Source organism: Pipra filicauda, unplaced genomic scaffold (assembly GCF_003945595.2).
Source record: "Pipra filicauda isolate LSUMZ 115617 unplaced genomic scaffold, ASM394559v2 scaffold226_size1812527_pilon, whole genome shotgun sequence".
NCBI classification, from domain to species: Eukaryota; Metazoa; Chordata; class Aves; order Passeriformes; family Pipridae; genus Pipra; species Pipra filicauda.
Genome location: NW_024104339.1, coordinates 1,599,076 through 1,622,294, shown reverse-complemented (window position 1 = coordinate 1,622,294; position 23,219 = coordinate 1,599,076). Strand labels below are relative to the sequence as shown.

General features: G+C 43.7%; 1 protein-coding gene across 1 annotated transcript in view; it reads left to right on the top strand.

Moving 5' to 3' along the window:
- SDK1 (sidekick cell adhesion molecule 1) overlaps nt 1-23,219 on the top strand; it is a gene marked incomplete at its 5' end in the record, with an annotated part of 210,307 nt that overhangs the window by 153,183 nt on the left and 33,905 nt on the right. The window contains 3 exons of the mRNA XM_039381463.1: nt 3,872-4,007; nt 5,879-5,938; nt 7,949-8,050. Coding sequence (XP_039237397.1) covers nt 3,872-4,007; nt 5,879-5,938; nt 7,949-8,050 — 298 coding nt within the window. The remainder of the gene's footprint in view (nt 1-3,871; nt 4,008-5,878; nt 5,939-7,948; nt 8,051-23,219) is intronic.

The following is a 23,219-nucleotide window of genomic DNA, read 5'->3' as shown; positions in this document are numbered from 1 at the left end:
CCTATCCTGGAAAGCCTCTGCCCACCCTGCTCCCAAGACAGTGTCCCCCACACATAATAAGGATAACTTTGGACAGATTGCATTATAGTGAAAAATGTACATATGCGTTTACAGTACAGATGGGACTCCTTTCATTTTTGGAAGAAAAATATGTGTACGAGGGTCTGTTTATTGCTGTGCAGCAGCACTTTAAAAATATGCCTGGCTGTGCTCCTGGGTGACTGGCCTGAATTCACCAGCATAATCCTGAGCAACAACATTGCTTACAGCATGTTGAGCAAATAGGAGACATGTTGAGCAGTTTTACCAAAGGAATTATGGAGGGATGTGAATCTGCCTCCCCACCTACAACTACAGCCCACAGCGAAGGAAAGAAAGGTATAGAAAGAGAGGACAAAGAGGATGTGAGGCAGGATGGGCCAGGGAAATAAACATTCCCCCAATTGACTGATTATTGGTGTGTGGTTAATGTGAAATAGGTGGTTGTTTAGGTAATTGGATGCTTTTTATTTCATGAAAATGAAATGGGGTTGTTGTGCCAGAGCCATCTCAAGGAAGTTGTGGGCGATTACATGTCATTACTACATGTGTATTAATAGGTCCTGGTAATTCAACCATACTATATTTTTCAAATAAACAAAAGTCTTCAAGTCCCACAATAGCCACCAATTAAGAGGAAGTTTCACAGCAGTGTCAAGGAAATAATGTAAACTGCAAACAGCAGTCAAGCTTAATGGGAGAGTGGGTTTCTAAGCAAAGCTAAATTTTTAACTTTGAGCTCTGTTAATAATTCACAAAACAAACTCTAGATGCACTATCTGGGCTTTCAGCTGCTTGGTCCAATCAGTCCATTATTTTTAAATTTAAAGGAGGAAAAAAATAAGTAATTTCCATGGAGGTCTGTTGTATCAATAATGCAAGGTTAATTCAAATGTTCTGGAGGATGTTACACTTAACATCAGGATCATGTACTGTTCTGCTTCTACCTTAGAGAGAACAATTATTCAAACTTACATTTTGGTCTTTTTTTTTTTTATTTATTTTTAAACAGCACAAAAATGTTTCTCTTACTTCTGTGCAACATTATGGGCTGCCACTCATAATCATTTTACCTATTTCAGCAGATCCCTACAAAATCCTAAATAATCCATCCTACATCAAAAGCAGAGTTTTGTCCATGGAAGACAGATAGGAAGGGGAAGACCTGACCTTTTATCAGAGTACCCTTTTCAGAATCTTCATTTCCATGCAAGGAGAAAGACAGTTTGCAAACCATTTATTTTCTGAGCTTTCCTGTCTCAAATTTCAAGGAAGGAAAAAATGGAGAATCACATGATAGCATAGAAAAGCATTGTTTGCTATGAACAAATCAGTGTCAGACTGTAATGAGAATTTAAACTTTACCTGTTAAGCAGTTACATGGCAGGGCAGGCAATAGCAGTCTCTTTCTCAGCTTCAGCAAGGTTTTCCTTCTGAGGTTCTGTAGGATATTCCATCTCAACTTTTTTTCTTTAATTTAAAAAAGATTATTAGTAGTTAAAATGGGAGAAGTCAGAGTGGGGCAAGGCCACTGCTGTGCTGTGGAGCCCTTCTCTGTAAGGGCACCATCAGGGCTAAAGCAACTTCAGTATAATATAGAAAACAAAAGAGAGGAGTCAAAAGATTGGAAAAGAGAAAAGATCAGGAGAGAGATACTAGTAATTTCCATTAAACCACATCTCATCTCCTTGCACAGGAGAGCGTTTCAGCTGGTCTGTGAGCCATAACATCACTGGGCAGCTCTGGAGAAGGCACTTTGGTCTATTTGCTTAGTCCCTTGGACAAGGGGCTCAGTCTGAGACTGGGAAAGGCTGTTGTTACAAGAGCTTGATTTATTTGCCTTGTAAAATGTAGTCGTAGAGGGAATATGATTGCCCTTTCTAAAATACATCACAGGAGTAAACACCCCACAGGGAGAAGAACAATTTAACCCAAAAGGCAATGTTAGCACAGGAACAAATGGTTAGAAACTGGCTATGAATTATTTAGATTAGAAATTAAATGAGGGTTTCTAACCACCCAAGTAGTGAGGCTTGAAACAGCTTTCCAACAGGAATACTGGAAAGCAGAAAAATCAGCTTGTTTTCAGGTGGAGGTTGTTCTCTTGGTGAAAGGGACTTAGGCAGGTGGGTCTCTGCAGTGGTGAGGTCCCAGTCCTGATGATTCCTGAGTTCCCTCGCAATCCTGCGTTCACAGAATCATCCTGTAATGCAGATGCTAAATAGTAGTGAAAGGTGGTCAGAGCTTCTCCAAAGACTGGAGAACAATAACAAGCATGAAACAATGATGAATAAAAGATCTCCAACCATGCAGAGGAAGAACAATGAAGTCTTGGGATGGTTTGGGTTGCTTTCAGCAGGCTCTGTGCAGGACAACTGCAAAAGAAGGTGGCTTCTTGCAGGCGCAGCTTCTCTCCTTTTCCTGGTGGCTGTGTATGTTCCTTATACTCTGATTCACATAATTTTCTTTTTTCATTTCCATGAACTGCAGTCTCTGTACTTAAGTCCTTCAGCCCTCACCCAAAGCAAAGTCCTTTGCTCCGAGACAGGACAGTTGTCTCTCCCCTCTTGCCATTGTAATGGAGTAATGGAAAATTCTTGTCATCTCTGGAGGCAGAAAGCCAAGTTATTACCAAGGATCTTCCTCCTTTCCTGTAAAAATGTCCTTACTTTCTTCATTAAAATTACATGTGGTATTGCCTTCTATTGTCACAGCATTTCATACCAGCGGTTAATTTTTACACAATGGACAGAAGGCTTTTCCTTAGTAAAGTTCTCAAGGCTGGCAGGGATCTTTCTGGATTAGAGGCGAGATCATCATTAAAATCCTTTTCATTTATAGTTTCAGCCCCTTAAATTTCAGTACAAGAATCTTTAGAAGATAAATGGCTCAGGGCATCTTTTCTTCTCTGCAGTTCTTAGCCTGTATTAGGCTCATGAAAGTAATTTTTTTCCCAAACATGAAGAATCCCTTTGCTTGTCTCTATTTAAGCAAGCCACTCAGACAAAAATCTCCTTTTCAGTGTACTGGCTGTGTATCTGTATCTGAAGGAGGATGTGAGGGGCTGCTGAAGAAGCCTTGCTGAGGTATTATGTCTTTGAGCATCTCCCAGCATGTTGCTGAAGAAAAAAATCTCATGTCTGAGCCAGCCCGTGGCCAAATTGCTCAGAGCTGTTATGGAGGAGACCTGGGTTTTTCTGTGGGAGTGGATGTGTGGAACACACCAGAGCCCATCACACTGTGACTGCTCTCTAAATGCCTTTACGAGGTCATTATTAGACCTAGTTTCATCTTCCTAATTAAAGCCAGAACAAACCAATTCCTTTTTATTTTCTCATCAGTCTTTCAGTAAAATAATGCCAAATGAAGAATGCCCTGTGATCAGTCCCCAAGGGAAATACCCACTAAAGGAATTCTGTCTTTAACAAAACAATCTGCTTCTTTTCATCTTAGGAGAAGTGAAATACTGTTTGGCTGTTCCACTGTTGGTGGCTGACAACCTGCATTTCCAGGAACGTGCTTATTTACACTCTTTATCACCCACAAGTTTCCACAAGTTTCAGTGGAGCAAGAAGGAAAGGAGCTTGGCTCTTAGTGGAGTACATCGGGTGTGGATTTTGTAATGGCCACAGCTGAGGGAAGTCATCACAGTTGCCTTTAACTTGTGTTTTTCAAATTACACAGCCTTCCACCCTGCACATTATTAATGTCTGTTTTCACCAGAGCACTGTCCCCCTTCACACAGGGCCTGTGTCAGCTGCTGCCCGTGGTGATGGATGTTTGTTGCAATGCACATCTTAACAAGCCCGTTCTGAACATGAATGTTTTTCAGCCACCCAAAGTGGAGAGTCTGAATGGTTTGCTGTTGGGATACCGGATCTACTATCGGGAGCTGGATTATGACACTGGACCTGGAAGAGAATCCAAAAACATCCAGAACCCTTCAGCTTTACGAGCAGAGCTCACACGTAAGCCTACTGTAGTTTGGACCCTAAAATATCCCAGAATGGTAACCTGTCATTACACCAGACACTATAAGCCCTCTTGCCCCATGGAAGTAACACATAAGTCTAAGAGCGCTGGGGATAATTCAGGTTTTACACAATCAGGGTGAAGATGCTGAAAAATGCAAGTAAATCCTGTGTGATCAGCACTGTCATGGTCCATGCTAATCTCTGCCAGCATGCTGGAATTGATGGTCTGTCCCCCAGGTATCCTCTGATTTCCTGCTTTTCACTACTTCCAGTTCATGATTACTCTGGTATACTTTGTTCTACCATTAGACAAAAGAAAGACGCTTCATTTTCCTCAGCTGGCAACTTTTTTCTTTCTTGCTATTTTTTCGACAGTTTTTATAATTGGCATTTTGTTTTTCTTTTTACTGTGTTAGAAAACAGCTGAGGAGAATTTTTAAATAGAATTTTTACGATTTCAAAGCTCTTGTCCATATTTTAGAAGAAAACAGTAAGGATGAGCAAGAATTTTTAGGTGCATGCTTTCCATGTTAGTCACTAGGATTTATGATTCACATGGAAAGAAGGTGGAGAGGGAGAGGAATAATAGAAAAATGAAAAGGCTTTTTAGACAAAGACTAAAAAGGAAATCAGAGGGAAGAATAGGCAGAATAAGGTGATGGAAGGCAGAGATGTGATCACTCAGGAACCTGAAAGATATGGTCCAGCAATGAGATGTGCTCACGGAGGGACCAGCTTTTGTCATGTTTGATGGCAGTGGAATATTCACAATAAGATAATACTCCAAGAGCAGCAGAATAGGGCTGAGTGAGACTGTTTTAATATCTTACATCATCTTCCATGAACCCTGAACCCATAAAAGTGATTTCTACAAAAGCAAGAGTGAATTTTTGTGAGGGTCTGGGAGAAGTGGATGCTTTAAATATAACGTAAGCACCTACCTGTGACCTCACTTACATGGTCAGTGCTAATGAGATTTCTCAGGCTGTGCAGTTTTAACCGGGACAGAGTAGAGATGTAAAGCTCTTATAGGTGCATAAGGGATTTTCCCAGACAAAAGCTGAATGACTGTATACATTATCATGAAGTAATGATTTTGGATGCTCTCACAAGCCAGGGAGCCTGTGAAACCAGCCGGTTTCCTCTTTTCCCTCTTCTCTCCTGGCCCTGCAGCAATGTTCCTAATAGCTGTAGAGTTGAAAAAACAAGCTGTACCTCTCCAGGGAGTCAAGAGAGAGAGAGAGAAAGGGGTGGAGACAAGTGTATTTTCAGATAAATTTCCCTCTTTCTCCTCATAATTCTCACCTTAGAACACCTCTGTTCCTCACTGACCCGCAGTTTTGCACAGCTTAGCATCTTATTACAATTCACTCACAGCAGGAATATTGAATTCTTTAAGTGAAACTGTGGGAAATCTAACTCACACTTAAAGAAACAGGTCCTGTCCTAATGTAAGTGTTCACTCTCTGGCCCACGTTCCAGGTCTTTCCTCTGCAGCTCTTCAGATTTTGAATTTTGCATCTTGAGAAATCAGGATGTAATGCACCATTGAGAGTTTTCCCCCTTAGAAATCGTTTCGTTTTTTCCTCATTTGTTCTGTTTAATCTAAAAGTCAGAACATTTTTGTGTTGTGTATTTGCGAGTTCCTCTGTTTGAGGAGGAAATGAAACAGCCCCGTGTGAGCGAGGCGCTTTTGATGTGTTACGAGAGAGTGATGTGATTTTATTGCCCTTCAAGGTATAGTCCTGCAGCTTAAACTGTGTATGGGTGTGCTGCCTCATTTGCCTCTGTCTCTGCTGTACATCATTTGCAATAACTATTTCCTTGCACTGTAACAAGCTTTCTGCTTTGCTTACCCTGAATAGCCCAAAGCAGCTTCAAGACAGTGAACAGCAGCTCTGCATTAACGACGTATGAATTAACACGTAAGTGCACATTGCCTTTAGATGAGACTCTTTGTAATGGTTCAAAATACACTGTAGGCAAACTCCTATGGCTCTCCTCAGTGGATCCAGCAGAAATCAACACAGATTAATGATTCTGCTTTCTCCAGTTTCTTTTTCTTTAAGCCTTTGCTTTCCCTACGCCAAGAGACATCGATGATGCAAGTAGGTAGCTGTTGTAAAAACGTGGCTGCTGGGAAGGTAAAACATTATTGACTGTAACAACCCAGTATTGCTGATGCTAAATGAATTTTGATTTGCTTGCTACATATTTTGCAGTCCATGTGAGCTTAGCTGTATCACATCATTAGTTCTATGATTCAAGCACTGCGATGCTCAGGCATTCCATGGAGTACGAGGCCAGTTTAGAGAGGGCCCAATGAATTTATGTGCATCTCCAGAGGTGTTTTCAATTGGAAATGAATAAAATAACATTCGACAGAGTTAAAAGGCAAGTTGCTTTGTGGTGATGATGGTTCACTAGATAGGTTTTGCCCAAGGCTTTTGAGTCACAGATTGTGATGGGCTAAAAAAAAAAACAAAAACATGAAGCCCTATCCCCACTGAAAGTTGCATGCATGAACTCTCATGTGTTCCATTTTCTTCCACATCCAGTTAACACTAAAATCTCCCTTGTGGCTTTTCATGGCAGAAAATAAAGTTCCACTGTACAAGCTGCCCACGACTATATCCTATATATCCTACTATTTTTTGTTTGTTTATGAACTTAGCTCCATTACTGCTGATTTCCTTGCTACATGTTTTGCAGTCCATCTGAGTTTAGTGGTATTGCATCAAAAAATTAGGGATGTATCAAATATCATTTTCAGTATGCCCGAGACTGGGGAATGATGCTGGACTCAGAGTCGGATATGGGAGCACAACTCTTGTAAACACTTCTATGAAACTGAAATTAGACAAACTTATATAATTAGGCTCACTGAACCTTACCAAACCAATGGCATACTGTCAGCCACCGAGTTAAGGGGACTCTCTGATTCATAGATAGCAGGGAAAATTATTGGCAAAGGGAGAAATTTGGACCCCTGGCCATGCGTGTCTTAATTCAAACCTCATTTAAATAGGGCAATTTATATTATTGATTGCCCTCTTACTCTAATCTCCCTGTTAAATATTGTAGATGATAAATATATCTGTTAGGATTGATTCTTTCATCCTGAAAATGCAAAATCTGAAACTGCTCAGGCGCTGCCTCCCCTAATGACGTTGACGTGATTCTACTCCACCCTCGTTTGCATCAGTTAATTACCCGCATACAGCTGGGTTTTCTAGATTTTTTCACGCTTCTCTCACTCTCCTGCCTCATCTGGCAGAGTAGTTTCTCTGTGTCAGCAAAGGAATTTGGTGCCTGGCGGCCAAACGGAGTCCAGCCTTCAAATTCTTCTTTCTCTTTGTGGTTGATGGTCAGGCTGTGGTCACGCTGAAGGAGAAAGATCCCCATGGAGTACTTGGAATGGGACTCCAGATGCCCCACTGCAGTTTTTCCTCTGCACCCTGCTTCACCTGAGGCATTTTTGAGCAGCACAGTTGCCAAATGCCTCCCTAGATGAACATCCCTGGGATTAGGCAAAGGCTTGCAGCTCTTTCCTACCAGTAGAGATGGAAAGGAGCCCATATGTTGACATGCAAAGCCATTTTCTGTCCTTAAGAATGACCTAGAGATGTTCCTCTAGCTAAATATTCATCAGGAATGGGTATATTCCAGGAGGAATCCTTATTCCTCTTATTGGAGCAACACTGTGAGGAAGCACTGGTAAATCCTACCTTTTCAACACAAATACCTTTCATAATTATTCAAATCCTGCTATGAATTAAGGAAGGATGGAGTACATTGCACTGTTGTACTGTTCTATTGCTGTGTGTCCCAAGAGAGAAGTATGGTGATGAAGAGGTCTTGGAGTCTTAAAAATATCTGTAATATAGTATAAATGATAAGATAGAATATTAATATATAATATTTTACTTTTTCAGAGTTGAAAAAATACAAGAGATATGAAGTACTAATGACAGCATACAATATCATTGGTGAGAGCCCTACCAGCACACCAGTGGAAGTGTTTGTGGGTGAAGCAGGTAAGTAAAAGGAAAATTGGTTGATTTTATTTTTTTTTTAAAGTACCAGCATGTTTTAATATTCTCCAGATAATATTTAATATTTGCTCATGAAGGGGATGATTTGAAAACACAAACAGTTTTTGTAGCCTCCTGGAATAGGTTGGCACTGACAGCTTCTTGCCATTGGAAAGCCAGTTGGTCTGCACGAGCAAGGGGAGAAAGGGCATCTGAAAGAAAGAAAAGGAAATATTTTTGGAGTTGCAGGAGGATGGCTGTTCATACCAAATTAGCTTGAGGGAAAAATTGACTCAAGTTGAAGAAGTGAAAAGTGGAGCACAGGAAAGCCACAAGGGAAAAGAAACAAAACTACAAAACAAGGGAGACTTGGAAAGCTGGTTCTTTTATTTTATAACTCGCCGTGTAGAGACATTGCCTTGCACCACACCTGGCTGTATTTTTATGCTCTTGAAGCAAGAAGACACCGTGTCCAGTTTAATGCTGGCTTTGGAGGCACAGATAAAGGTCTCTCTCTGAAACATGCAGATTCTGTTGTACCATCCAGCCCCTTCAGAACCTGAGGGGTCAGTGGCTGATGGTCACTGGTCATGGTCTGTTCATGTGGATTTAGTGCACGAGTCCATTATGAATCGTAACTTGATCATTTTAAAATCCCTCCAGTGGAAGGCTGGAGGTGGAAATCAGGACGAAACAGTTAAGTAGACGTTTCTCTGGGTGGTTTTGCAGAGCCCAGATAACCCACAGCTGAGTCTGTTCTCTCAGTAACTCCAGCTGGGAAGGGCAGGACTGCAGTAGCTGATGTCTTCCTCACAGCCCCGGCGGCAGGGCCGTATTTATGGTGACCCCAGCTGGAGAGAGGCTGGCACCGAAATAGTTGTTAGTTATGGTATCAGCTTCTGCAGCAGCATCTTTTGAAGCTCAGAACAAGAAGAGGCAGCACACACCCTCCTGTTGTTCAGCCTGCTGCCGAGAACGGGTCTGGTTACGCTTTTGTTCCTCTGTCTCAGGGCTGTGGGAGGTAGAAGCTATCAAACCCAGCACTAATTCATTTCATTATTAGCCATTAAATATTCTATTGCTCAAAAGTAAGTAAAAGCATATTTTTTTTAAACTCCACTGCATTTTTTTTTAAACTCTACTTAACCTTTTCATTTCAAATATGGTGTAACATTCACCATCTTTCTTTGAAAACATCATAAATTAATCAGAGCAGCCTGGTTCTGGAGAGACAGCTGGCAATATTTACATTTTTTTCTAGTTTGCTGCTGCTCCAACTTACTTCTGCAACTGCAGCAAAGAAAGTCCCAAGTGGAGCCAACTGTATCTGGCTTCAAAATACATTTTTGTTTCAGAGCTAAATATCTCACTGCTGCAAATGGAGCCAGTGCCTGCACTTAAACACATGTACACAGCACGGAAAATCAGCTGGGGAAAAGAAGGAAATGCTGTTATGTCGTGTCTTTTAATCCCACTGTCTGGGTCTTCCTTATCATAACTCAGGGAACAGGGCAATGGGGGGAGATAAACTTGAGAAGAAACTGAGATATTTACATAACTCCCAAGTGTCCAGTGGAAGGTGCCCCTGCCCATGGCAGGGATTTGGAACTAGATGGGCTTTAAGGTCCTTTCCAACCCAAACCATTCCATGATATCCGGGAGGACTCCTTTCACAGGCAGGACTGGTGTATCTGAAGTTGTAGCATGAGTTGGATGGTTTTTTACAGTTGCTGGATTTACTTCTGGTAAGGGACAGTCCAGGTTCATGTGGTAGAAATGATGAATGTAGGATCTTCCTGCCGATTTTCACTCCTGTTGTGTGAAGTTATTACGTTTTGTTATATAACTGCCTCTTCCACCTCCAGAACTGGCTGTGATTTATACTGTGAGTAAAGTGATTGGAGCTGGTACTGCAATTTAAGTTTTGAATTGATTTGTGACACCTTTGAGTCAAAGTGTGCTGTGGAAATACAAGTTTTTGTTGTTATTGTTTGCTCAATGTTCTTACCCATGGTAAAGGCAGTTAAGCAGCTAGCTGGGGAAAAAATGGGCCTGCTCAGCTCCAGCAATGGGGCATCCAGGTTAAAAACAGAGAAAAGCTTCCCAGTAAACAACAGGTGCTGACACAGGCATAGCACTGGGCACAAAGTGACGGAAAGTGACCAGTCCCTGGTCTGAAGGTCCCAGATAACTGATGTCCCAGTGCTGTTAAATGGTGCTTCATTCTGCCACAGGTGTTGCAGTAATTCTGGGAGGTGCAAGAACATTCCTCTCTTGGTCGTAAAAAGGAATATACAGCACATGCCTTTGGGGAAATGTGCTGGGCTTAGGCCAGCTCAGTCAAAATACCCATTTCCTTTGGGTATTGATGTTGCTAGTGGTTGATGTGCTGTTCAGCTTCTATGTCTGGTGCAGCCAGATGAGTGATGTAGAAGGAGAAGTATCTGTGATTCCTTCCATCCTTCTGGTGCTTTCCCCTGTTAGATTTGAAGATTTTCTTATCATTGTATCTGGATTTTTGTAATAAAAATTCCAGCAGGCAATAGATCTACCTGAAAAACTTGGAGAAGAAACAGCCATGAAAACCAACTTTCTGCAAATTTTTTCAATTAGATGAGCAAAAAATACCCAAATGGGGAGTTTCTCTCCAGCCTTTAAGTGCTGTTGAGCTGTACCCCAGCCAAAAGAACATCCTCTTTGGGCAGCCTGAGTGCTCTGTTCTTCCTTGCCTCTGACTGATGGGCAGGTGGAAGTTTTGGGAGAGAACAACCTGCTGGCAGGCAATGGGCCAGGTGTGAGTAACAGAACTCCATATCCTGACTTGCCTGGGGAATAGGGAAGCTGAATGCAAGTGGTGTGGATATTTTGGGGGTTTTTTTGGCGATGTTTTTGGTTTTTTTTATTCTACAGGTGGGGCAAAACCTTTTTATAGCAGCCCACAAGATCAAAGCCCCACCAAAGGCTCCATTTTGAGTTCTGCCTGGATGTTGGCAAAGCTCACCAGTGTGGAGTGTGGAGAGCAGTGTGGTGTGGAGAGCAGTTCTTCCCCGTGTTGGGAGAGCAGGCTGTGAGTCCTTGAGCTCAGTGCAGCTGGAAGGACGCGCTGCCTGTTCAGTCTGAACAGAGCCCATGTCCTTCCCCCACCTGCCTCGAGCATCTGGCTCCCTCTCCTCCATGGACCAGATCCTCTAACGCTGCCTTTTTCGAGCTGGCTGCAGCTCTGCCCTGCTCATTAGGGAACCATGTGCATCTCCTGACAAATGACAGAAAAATTGAAAGCCACCACTTGCAGAAATTAGGAGGGGAGTCGCAGCCCCGCTGGCAAGCCCCCTTTTTGCCTTGTTAATTCATTTAACAGTTCAGCTGTCAGGGATGCTGGCTTTGATTGGGAAGGCAGTGAGTGTTCAGCGAGAGGCTGGGTACTGATATTCATCCCAGCCCGAAACGCAGCTGCTACCAGAGGTGCTGTTCTGCCCGACTGAAATTAAGACTCTGTTAGAGCAGCCACTATATCAAGAGCATTATTCTACCAGGTTGCTGTCACTACCTGATTGTGTGGTGGGCTCTGGAGTTCTGGAGACTCCACTACCTGCATTTTAATTAAACAGAAATCACAGGTTTGGGGCAGCCGTGCTTCACCTAATTTGGGAAGGTGAATGAAATAAAAGGTGGCAATACAAATCCTGTGCTAACGAGCCTGCAGCCTTCGGTGCTTCTCCCATATACTGCAAAGATGTTTTGGACGAGAAATAATGGAACTCATCATTTCTTCCAGCAGCTGCTGCTGGAGTAGAATATCTGTGTGGAGAGAGGAGGTGGCAGAAGGGGTGAAGTGCTCCAAGAGGCACTAGCCTTTAAACAGGTTGTAAACCCATTTGTGTGAAGAGGGGAGTGATGTGTGTCATTATAACTGATGGTGACATTGGTGACCTTCAGAACTCACAAGAACTGATGGGGCTGGGTTGTTATTGTTGTTCTTTTTAATGATGATCCCTGAGAGTTGGTTCTATGATGGAAAAGGCAAGGAGTAAAAGGAGCTGGGAGACAGATCCCTTTCTTTACACGTCCCCCATTGAAATGTCGCCTTTGTTGTACCATCATCTTTCAGAGAAAGTCTCCTGGCCTTCTCACTTTATTCCAAGTGAAACTGTAGCTTGGAAAGGAACAGGAATGGGAGAAAGGGATGACTGCTTCTTACCTGTGTCTTGAAAAGCTGAACCTACCTCTTGGTGCAAAGCTAGCAGACACCAAAGCAAATTTCTTCCTGTTATCTGCAATTATTTTCATCTGCCCTCCTGTCTGCAGCTCCACAGGTGTTCATGAACTTCACAAAATTCCATTTTGTTCACCCGTAGCTGACACAGGGAGGGAAGATCTGCTCTGCCAGTAATGTCAGGGGAAGCACTTGGCGCTGCCTGACTATCTCCAGCATTTTGCAGTCAAGAAACAGAGACCATCTGGAAAGCTCCAAGACTAAAAATAGTGAATTAGGTTTGGGAAAGAGAAGGCTAAATTGAGGGAGGAAGCCATGATAAAAACAAAGAACGCTTGTAAGGAAGCAAAGACTTGACTCCAGGTACTTGGTTCCCCTTCATAAACTGCTTCTAGCACAGAGCTCTTGTTCCTCCTTACCTGGTTATCTGTGCTGGGGCTATGTCCCTCTGTCTCTTTGGTAATGGCAGAGAAGGTTGGCAGAACAAGGCTGCCTTGTCCTTGGGTGTTTCCATCTCTGCTGGCCTCACTCTTTGATGTGTTCACTCAAAACACCCCACGTGGTGCCACCTCCCCATCGGAGGTCGCTTTCTGCAGAAGGGGGTCCCCCAGCACTACCTTGGGCAGCCCTTTCTCTTACAGCACAGCAGCTTTATCTCCTTCCCTGCCCCAAACACAGCAGAGGAGATGCTGTGCAGAGCAGTCCCCTGTGCCTCCTTGTTAACAGCCTGGGAGAGGAATGACAGCATTTCAGCGCATTAGAGCTGGCAGCTTCAATCAGCTGCCGTGGCCCCGTGGCTGTTTTCTCCTATCTGTGTGGGACACGTGGGCTGACTGTGCCTATGCAGATATGGAGCACGTTGCTGCTGGCACAGCTGCAAGAGCTGGGTGGGCAGTTCCATCCCAGATGCCACTGGAGGAGGGAAGGGAAGGATTATCGTGGCCATTTCACATTGCAGCAGTCTAAAACCTGTCAGCCCAGGGACAGGACCTTCCCTTGATAAACAAAAGGGGATGGAGGGAAGCTATTGGGAAGTAGCATAGTAAATAAATTACTGGTTTCACTTGCTCAAACTTTAAACAAAGGGATTGAACTTCCTTGGCCCTTTAAAAGCACTAAGCCTTTGAAATGTTACAGAATTTGCCTTTTAATTGCTGACACCTCTGGACATGAGCAAAAGGCTACTTTTGGAGGATGGCTGAGTGTTTGAAACTAATTGTCCTTTTCACCTCCCCTTTAAACCTAAAGAACCTACAGAGCTGTTCCAATGTCATTCTCAGTTCCGAATGAGCTTTACCCAAGTCGTCCTGGGGATGCCCTGCTCCAGGAGCAACACTGGGTTGTCATCCTGTCCCCACTTTCTCCCTAAGGAAGGAGAAGGTCGTTTCTGAGCTCGGAGTTAAAGATCCAAGCTGTGTTCTCCAACAGTGGGCTAAAAGAGAGAGTAAAGTCAGAGCAGAGCAAGAAAGGGAAACTGTAGGAAGATGGACATGAAAAAAAAAGTGGTGAGACATTTCCTTTTTGGATTGGAAAAGTAACCTCTTTGCAGTTTCTCTTGGGAACCCATATGCCTGTATCCCAACAGCATTCCATTTCTGAGAGCAGGATACATCACATCAGTATTTCTTGGTGGATTTTAAACTTCTCCAGGTTCCACTTGGGGCTTATCTGCAACAAGTCCAACTTGGATTTGTTGTTCCCATCAATGCAGCTCCACTGGAGGCAACAGCATTGTAGATGGCACTTGGCTGCAGGATTTAATCCTACAGGGCTGTGACAGGACAGTAAAAATTAACAAACTAAAGTGTGCCCACATTAGAGCATTGCTAGTGTGTTACTGGTATTGCTGCAATGCTGGGGAGTTATGGAAATGAATTTTCTCTATAAACCTTGGCTCCCTTTCCTACTCAAACTGGCTATTTTATTTAATGGTAATTTTACATTCTTAATCTGTTTACTGATGATTGCAAAGGTTTCCTAATTAGACTTCCAGATTTGGTAGCTTAGCTCAGTCGCTGCTCTTACAATGGCAAGACAGAAAGTAAACCCATGCCAGTGTGAGTCTGTGGAAGAAGTGTCCTTAATGTCAACATGTCAAAAAGACATCCCTGCAGCTCTCTGGAGACTGAAATCTAATGTCAAGGCAGAAGGAAGCAAAGTCTGAGCGTCGTACTGCTGTCAAAGCAAGTTATTCTACCATATAGGAGAAGGAATTTTAAGCGAATGCACTGGAAAGCAGTGTCCAGATTGAGACGTAGATTTGATGGGCTTATTTGACATCTTTAATTCTCCATTGACAATCCAGAAGCTCCCTAAAATGATTTGCAATGTTTTCATGCTGCAAGTAAAAGCTGAATGCGCGCCTCATTAACAGCTCATTAAGTTGTTAATATTGGTCATAAGCAGCCTTTGGTACAGCACAATGCTTTATGCAGTGCGGCAGCTCCTGCTTAGCTCGGGTCTAATTGCCTCTTTTTATCACGTCTCAGTGTAGGAAAGATGTTTCTGTCCAAACAAAAACATCACCAGTTTTTGATCAACTGCACTCGCTTCTCCCTGCCACGACAGTCGCTGGGGTGGGAGGTGCTGGGCTGCGGTTGCCATGCGGTGTTTTGCTCAGATGATGAACTTTCATCTCACAACCCCAACAGTTTGATGTGGGTTCTCATTGCTGACCGTAGCCCAAGACAGACAGACTGTCCCTACCCAAATCCATCACGAGGGCTCCTGGCTTAGTGCTGCAGTTGGTGGGAGCAGCAGTGGGAGGGGAAGGACAAATTAGCTGTTCTGCTGCAGTGTTATATGGCCTGTGAAGAGCTGAGAGCAGGGACATCCCTGCACAGTGCACAGAGGGCGGAGGGAGGAGAAGCCTGATCGCGTATGCAAAGCTTTACTGAACAACAGCAGAGCTACTCCATTAAAAGCAAAGGAATTAACCTTCCTTTCAGAAACAGAAGCAATCAGTAGTAAAGTCAAACGAACCATAAATTGCTCTGGTAAGAAGTAGGGAAGGCCCTGGCTGATAACCCCTATTCCAGCAGACACAGGCTGGAGTTCAAGTGCTTTCAACTAAAGGGTTGTATTTGCAGCCAAATTTCTATTTCCTCTAATTGTGCAGTCCTGCTCTGCTTGTTTGCAGTCATCCTGGGATATGTGAGCAAAATGTTGTAAGTATTTTCATATGGGTCTCAACTCCCGTGGCTTTGCCTCCTCTGTACAGCTTTGCTGTGAAGCCAGCTGTGGAGAAACACAGTTGGTTTTCTTTTCTGACATCTGTTTGCTATATCCGTCGTCAATCACAGAACTGGAGGCTTTTCAGGTTGTCTGTTGTAGACAGAAAACAAACAAAAAAAATGCCATTTTTTGTTATGAAAGTATGAATTAGCAATAGTCTAAAATATTTTGGTCACAGCAGTCCAGACACTGAGATGACATGGGGGTGTAGGACTGCAGTTCTGAGCTGCAGCTCTCAAGGATGAAAAATAAACAAAGAGAAAACTCTAAGTGAGAGTCAAGAAAATTTAAATTTAATCTCTCTCTCCCCAGGAGCACAAGAACACAGTCCTCTGTGGGCTCCCTGGTGTTCTCTGACCATTGCAATCTGTAAAGCCTAACTTAATCCCTCGTGGGGGGTCAGCTACCCAAATTCACAGCAAAAAGCCACAGCAAAAGGTTATTGCAGGGGCAGATCTCACCTGTGCCCTCTGACTTTTTTCTGATTGGCTTTTGACATTTGGTATATGGCAAACCCAGTGGAGATTCGCCCTGATTATTTGATAGGCTCTCGGCTTCAGTGGAGCATAAGGAGTTGTTGGTCCTGACTAGACTTCAGTAGGTGCTGCCATGGCTCTTAGTGGCCATGAAGTGGGTGCTTTTGTCAGCTGCCACGAACTTGTGGTTTTATGATATTCAAATGTGGGATTAACAAATTATAGTAAGTGGAACATGAGTATAAATGGAGGAGGAGGAATCTTGGGAACTGGAGAGCCTGGGGAAATAGCCTGAAATGGGTAATTTTTGCCTCTCTAATGGGCAGAGTTTTTTAAGAGAGTGGAGAGCAGTACTTTCCCTCCAGAACTGCTCCCACTCCTCCCAGTGCATACCAGAGACGATCAGGTCAGAGTACCAAACACTCAGGAGCTCTTCAGCACCCCTTGAACAACCTTCAGTACCTCCTGGGGGGCAAATCCTGGCTCATCAGAGCTGACACTGCTCTACAATACACAGTGATCATGCTGGGTTTGCTCTCAGAGTTATAGCAGAGCAAACCCTTATTTGAATGCGAGTGAGAGGGGATTTTAGGAGCTAACCCTAATTTGCATGGATGTAAGTGAGAGGGGGGGTTTAGCTGTAGGTTCCTGCCTGTGTGTTTGTTTGTGCATACCTAATGCTGTCAGACTCTTGCTGTTCCTGCTCGTGGCCCGTCTCTGCTGACTGATGGGCTGCCTGCCTGCATGGGATCATATCCTTGTTGACATGAAAGAAATAGAGGAAAAAGCTCATTTTATTATTCCTCCCCCCCCTTCTTGATTTAACCACCTGTATGCCCTTCCCAGAGGCAGTCTGACAGTTCTGTAAAGGCTTTACTTTTGGGCCAGGCACTCTCACTCCTTGATGGATAATCTCAGTATGCAATGTGATAGCCTATTTTAGGGTTGTGTTAGCTGAGTAGAACTGTGGGCTTCAGCAAAAGGAGAGTGTGTAGTTTTTGTTTGCGAGCTCTAACTCTTTCACAGCACTGTTCCCTGAGGTTCACCGTGGTTGCAGTCATGGTAATTTCTTCTGTACCAATCAGATCATGCCTCTCCCATGAAAATCCCAGATTGCACATGGCTCGTTGGGAAATCCAAACCCCTCTTTAAAAGATTTGCGATCACAGGAACGGTATTTTCACCACCACTGGAAGACATGGTGAGGAACAGGATGAGAATGCCTCCTCTGTTCAAAAAAAGGCACTGGCAGGTAACCTCCTAGGTCTGTGTCTATGGAAAGGATACTCCATTTATAGTCCTTGCTTCATTTCACTTTCCCCAGTATATGCAGGAACATATCTCTCCTTCTTTCCTCTCTCCACCCCCATTTCCCTCTCGTATCTCTGCAGGTGCTGAAGACCTGCCTAGCCAATGTTGGGAAGCTTCCCAGCGCTAAGCAAAGAAGCTGGGGATGTTACATTTGGGTATCATTTGCAGCTGCTTTAATTTATGCTTTTTCATGACTTAATTACCCTTAAAAATTTGATGTGGCAAAACACACCTACTGTACTGAGCGTGGTATGCACGGAGAGAGAGCCAAGTGTTTGCCTACACGGATAATATGGAGCAAAGCAACTGTGGGTGTGCGAGACTCCCAAAGTCCCCATCCTGACAGCTGTTCTCTTTCTCCTCTCCACCCCTTCTTTTCCACTAAAAGAGGTTTGTCTTTTTATTTTTGCATTGATTAGATTGTGCTCTCTCTTCATCAGCATTCAAGAAGGTGAAAGAGGCGTTATTCTTCTTGTGTTGACTTACATTGGTATGTTAAGAAATGTTTCAGTTTCTCTTACACCAATCTATGCAACTGTGTAAATCAACACAATCGTAACATACATCAATATCCCTTGAAAAGGGCTATTTCCAACTAAAACCTGGTTTTCCAGCTGCTTTAACCTCCTCCCCCACCCAGTAGCAGGTTGGGCTTCTCAGAGAGTCACGAGATATTCCTAGTTGGAAGGGACCCACAAGGATCATCAAGTCCAGCTCTTAAGTGAACAGCCTGTACTTCTTAAAGATGGGGAGACCAGATGCTCCTTTGCTGAGACTCATTTCGTGTCACAGGGTGACACAAGCCTGACGACTTAATGACTGGCAGAGCACTGGGTTTTGGTGCCAAATTGCCATTCCTGAGTAAGAGGGTGGAAGCACTCAGGTCCAGTGTTATCAAATGGAATGTGTTGGAGGGGTTAGGACCCACATGCTTTGTGTATGGCTCTGCCTCTCTCAGAACCTCTGAAATACATCTGAGTAACCACAGAAAGCACAGTCCTTGGAAAAAGCGCAGACTTCCATCACAAGATGTAGCCTGGCTTAAAACAGCCAGAAATTAGTGGGAAACATGTTTTACATTCTAAATATAGCTTGTGCTGCTTTGTCACAGCGGAAAGCAGCTTCGCAGTAGCTGGCTTTGAAGCACAATTAACTAATTGTTATTGAACTAATCAGCATCGCTCCCGCAGCATTCCTGATGGCAGCATTCCTGATGGCACGGAGGTTCTGCTGCACAGGGGAAGCTCCTTTCCTTGCTCCCGCTGCTCTTACACAGGCAGTGTAAGAAAATGGCCAATAAACACCAAACATTTTTCTCTCGTGCTGCTTTTCCTTCACGCAAGGGAGTGACTGCAAACATCTGGAGATCCACCTTTTTGGTCTTGAGAGGTACCATCCTTGCATTCCTTCTCTAAGCCCTTACTGCAGGAAAGCCCTTTGTGTTCCACTTTGCCTGTTCTGCAGATCAGTCTCACTGTTTTATCTCGTGACCTTCTGTTTGTTGTGTTGTGTTTGGCTTTTGAATCCACTTAACTGTTGCTTATCTACTTGAGGGCAGTGGCCACAGCTGAAGAAGAAACAATCTGTTCTCCATGCCACTGCAGGGATATAACTTAAATACACTGAGGATGGTTTAGGTTAGGCATCAAAAAATAATAATTACGAGAGTTATTTTATGAGTTACTGTTATGTATTTTATATCTATCTCTAATTTATTTTTATTTTTAAAATAGCAGTATTATTCATATCCCTGTTTAAAGAGTTCTTAAAATAGAGATATGCTGGCAGAGCTTGTGTGGGAATGGCAGGGCAATCTGGAAAGTCAGTGATGGAAATGACATGAACATCTGACCAGCAAGCTGATCCTGGTGTGACACAGGAGGGTGATGTCTGAGCCCTCTCCAAACCCTTCCCAGCCCTATTTTCCAGGGCTGTGTGTGCCAGGAACCAGTGAGTAAACTTTGGAGGCACTGGTGTGCAAGATTTAACCATCAGCACATGCTCCAGTGAATGTTGCTGTGCCTTCTCCCTTTTTTTTTACTCACTAGTTTGATAACATTACAGCTGATATTCAGAACATGCTGCAAACACGCCTCCATTGTAATGTGGAGACGTACAGATTAGAGGATTTTGGGGCCTGGAGCTGTCTCTTTTTTCTGTGTTTATGCAACACATTGTGCAATGAGATTCTGGCCTTTAGGTGCTAACACCAAAATGCAAATATATCGATTACTAGGGAGTAAAGGCAGATATGTTCACCAAGGCATGCTTTGATGAACTGAGGGAAAGGCTTGCTGGATAGAAAAGGATCAGAGGTCTTTACAAAACAGAAATTCGCTTGGGATTGTTTGGGATCAAGGTGATGCTCAGGAAATCTTCAGCCTCTTTCACTGCATTTTTCTCCTCGTTTTTGGCCTGCATGTTTATTCAAATGGCATGTGAGCATCAGGGAATCTTGTCCCAGACTTGTCCGTGAATTTCCTGGCATAATACTGGAATTACAGAAACAATTAGAAAACCAGTAGAGGAGAAATCCTGTGCTACCCAGAAACTGGAGCAGATATAAGAGCAGCAAGGAATGCTTCACAAAACTAGTTATTAAGTTTACACAATGAATCACAAGGATTTGTAGCCTACCTGTGCCACAGAGCATCGTGGTGACTGTCACTGAGAAAAGGAATAGTAGTTTCATATTGATGAAAAGCTCTCGGTGCCACACAGCCCAGAGAGAAAATATCCCAAGTGAGAAGAGCTGAGGTGAACCCTCTGCAGTGCACAGAGCTCTGGAGCAGGCAGGCCACCAGGGATTGTAAACACCTTCTCTTTAAAGGTTATAAGCATTTGCAAGCTCAAATTGCCTGCAGTGAGAGCAGAGGCTGCTCGGTATGGCTGGAAAATGAAGGCAGTGATATGTTTGAATGTGGATTTAGATGTGTAACTTTATTTATGGGCTCATTTTGACACTCTCACCACGTTTCTAGATAGATTTGTTGTCTTTATGTGATCCTGCCAACATCAGCCCAGCACATATTTGTTATTATTTTTTACTAATTACTGTACAACCTGCTCAGTCTTTCTCCTTACGTTTTGGCTGAGAGAGAGTTTCAAGGAGAGAATCTCAAAGGTAAATTGAAATGAGATAAGAAAAGAGAAGTTTACAAATATCTGCCTGAGATTTCAAGGCAGGGTACGTGCACCGAATTAGACTTTGTGAATGCATAGATATTATTTTCAGAGAGAGTGAAATGCTTTCCCCCTGCCAAGAGCTGTGTTTGGACCCTCGGGGGTCTGTGTCACTCCTGCTATAGTTGATAATGTCACTGACACCTAAAGCAGTGTGAGGAATGCAGCTTTAACCTTGCTTTTTATGTATTGGAGATTTCAACAGCCATGAAAAATTTCGAGCTCAGTAATCTCGAACTGCATTCCTAGAAGGTAAAAGCCTTTTGAATTCACCTTTACAATGCACTTGCTTTTATTGGCACAGGCTGTCCATATATTCGGGGAATGGTTTAGGATTGCAAACAGGTAGGGTCTTTAGGGATGTGTTTCCTTCTTTTTGAAGTATTTCATTTCACCCTTAATGGGACGTGCTGTCTGCACAGAGCCACATCAAGCGGCAGCAGCACTTTTCTGCTGTCCCTTGCTGTCAACAAGAAATCTGTGCTTAGAAGAGGAGGGACACATCAGCCTTTGAAAGTTGAACAGAGGGACAGACTCAAAGGGCGCAAAACCAAACAATTTGCATCTCGTGGAGGCTCTGGGGCAGCGAAGAGAAATGTCTTTTTCCACACTGTATTTTCTTTTCTTCCTCCCATCAAATTTTCTGCCGCCTTGCCAGCAAAAGTGCAGCTCCAGCAGCAAACGTGTCAGTGCAGAGTTATCCCTGGCAGTTTTTAACCACTGTATTTCTCAGATGTGCTCCAGGAAGGGTTTGAGAAAGAGCATTGTTTTTCTGGCAGTGGGTTGCGCACGCCATCTCTTCTGATGGTCACATCTCGGAAGCAGTGTTTGTTCCAGGCTGGCACATGGCATCCAAACAAAAATGCTCTTGTAGGTGCTGCTTCAGACTTGGGTGTTGAGAGCACTTTGAAGCTGTCAGCTCAGGACAGACAGTAGTGTCAGTCCTTAGAAATAAAATACACTGCTGAAGTGATCCATTTTCTTCTGTGATTGTACATATTCCTGTTTCCCTGAGCGTGTCATCTTACAAATCTCCCAGATGTGTCTCAGGTTTGTGCTCTGTGATCAGTTTGGCCTCACGCTATGGTTTGTGCTGTGAAAGTCTCAAAATATTGAGGTTTTTGGTCCTTAGCAGCACTCAGTTGCACTGAGGGCAGCCAGCCAGCCAGCTGCTGCTGCCTGTGCTCCTCCACCGAGCACTGAAGGCAGGGCAGCAATTAGATAAGTGCACCCCTGCGCTTTACTGATGGTCACTGTCACCTCATGCATTCACCATCCAACCAAAAAGGAAACAAAAAAAACCATAATAAACAAATAGTTTTAATGGAGCCCTGGGATAAAGGCTATTTTCAATTTTACCTTCCACGTTTTAATTGTATAGCGATAATTTTGCAATGGAGTTGCCGATGGCAAACATGCAAAAGACATTAACTTTATTTATGTTTTGGATTATTAATGTGGCTGTTAAAATTCCTCCAGTTAGTTTTGATTGAATTGTTTTTTTGTGCGATTCTGTCGTTTAATGGAGCGGTAAATAAGAATTTCTGATAATGAGCCCAAGCATCTGTCACAACAACCTGGTGCTGGTTATTAACATTTCCATTAACGGCAGGGTGGGCAGTGATAATATGGAAACCACACAGTTAGAACAAAATAAATAGTTGGTGTCAGGCTGAGTGGGTGTTAATTACTTTTTTATTTTATAACTCTGGGGGGAGGGAGTATTGGTGGAAAAGTGTGACTTATGAAGGTCATTCTCTCTTAAGAAAGAAGTCTCCAGAGGGGCAGCTAACCGGGGCTATCCAGCTCGAGTGGTGAATATTTTATCACTTCTATTTATGGCCCATAAAGAGGCAGAGAGAGAAGAGACAACTCTCTCAGGTGGGCAGAGTGAGGGCTATGGCACCGTGAGCATGGAGAAGGGAGGAGTGTACCCTTTGCCCTGCCTTTCTCTCCCTACTTCTGGAGTTTGAACAGGACACGCTTTGGCACCTTTTCTGTGAACAGAACGTGAGCTGTTCTGTTAAAACCTGCCGGAGGCAGAGACAGCAGGTCAGGAAAACAGAGTGTCCTCTCTAGCCACTGGGGAGGAAAATCCACCTGCACCAAGTTGGAGCCTGACAAAGGGAAGGATGGAGTGACCCAGGTGCACTCAAAGATCAGTTTTTTAGCACAGCACAATGCAAAGAATGTCATCAGGAGCCAAAGTGAGCCAGCATGTGCATGTGGAGGTGTAATCAAAGCAGAGCTAACAAGCAGCGAACTAAAAGTCTTTTTGTCATACATAAAATATTAGTGAGTTGATTAGTGTCTGACTGGGTTTGGAGGTAATATTAGGCAGTATTTTGGCCCTAAGTCCTGGAGCCTTGGGAGCAAGTTGTTGTAAGAGCTGCTGCTGAGAGGGAGCCCGGGGTGATGGTGACAGGGAATCCTTGCTCACGGTGACTTGCAGGAGCAGCCAATCAGGAGCATCAGCCACTGACAAAGGCAAGCCCCAAACAGTACCAGAGAACCAAGACAAAATTCTCCTTTCTTCTCCAAAGCTGCTGGCAGGACTGAATTGATTCAGTGTCTAACTCAGCCTGCATGGAACAGAACACAACCACATCCCGAGGCTCAGCTGCTCCTCACTCCACGTGTGCTGAGACATGCCGGTGATTCAGATACCCTGGGGCTGGCTCCCTGTGCTGACTTGTGGCATAAACAGAGTCTGTCCTGGGTCCTTCTGCAAATAGAAAACTGCAGCCTGGATATG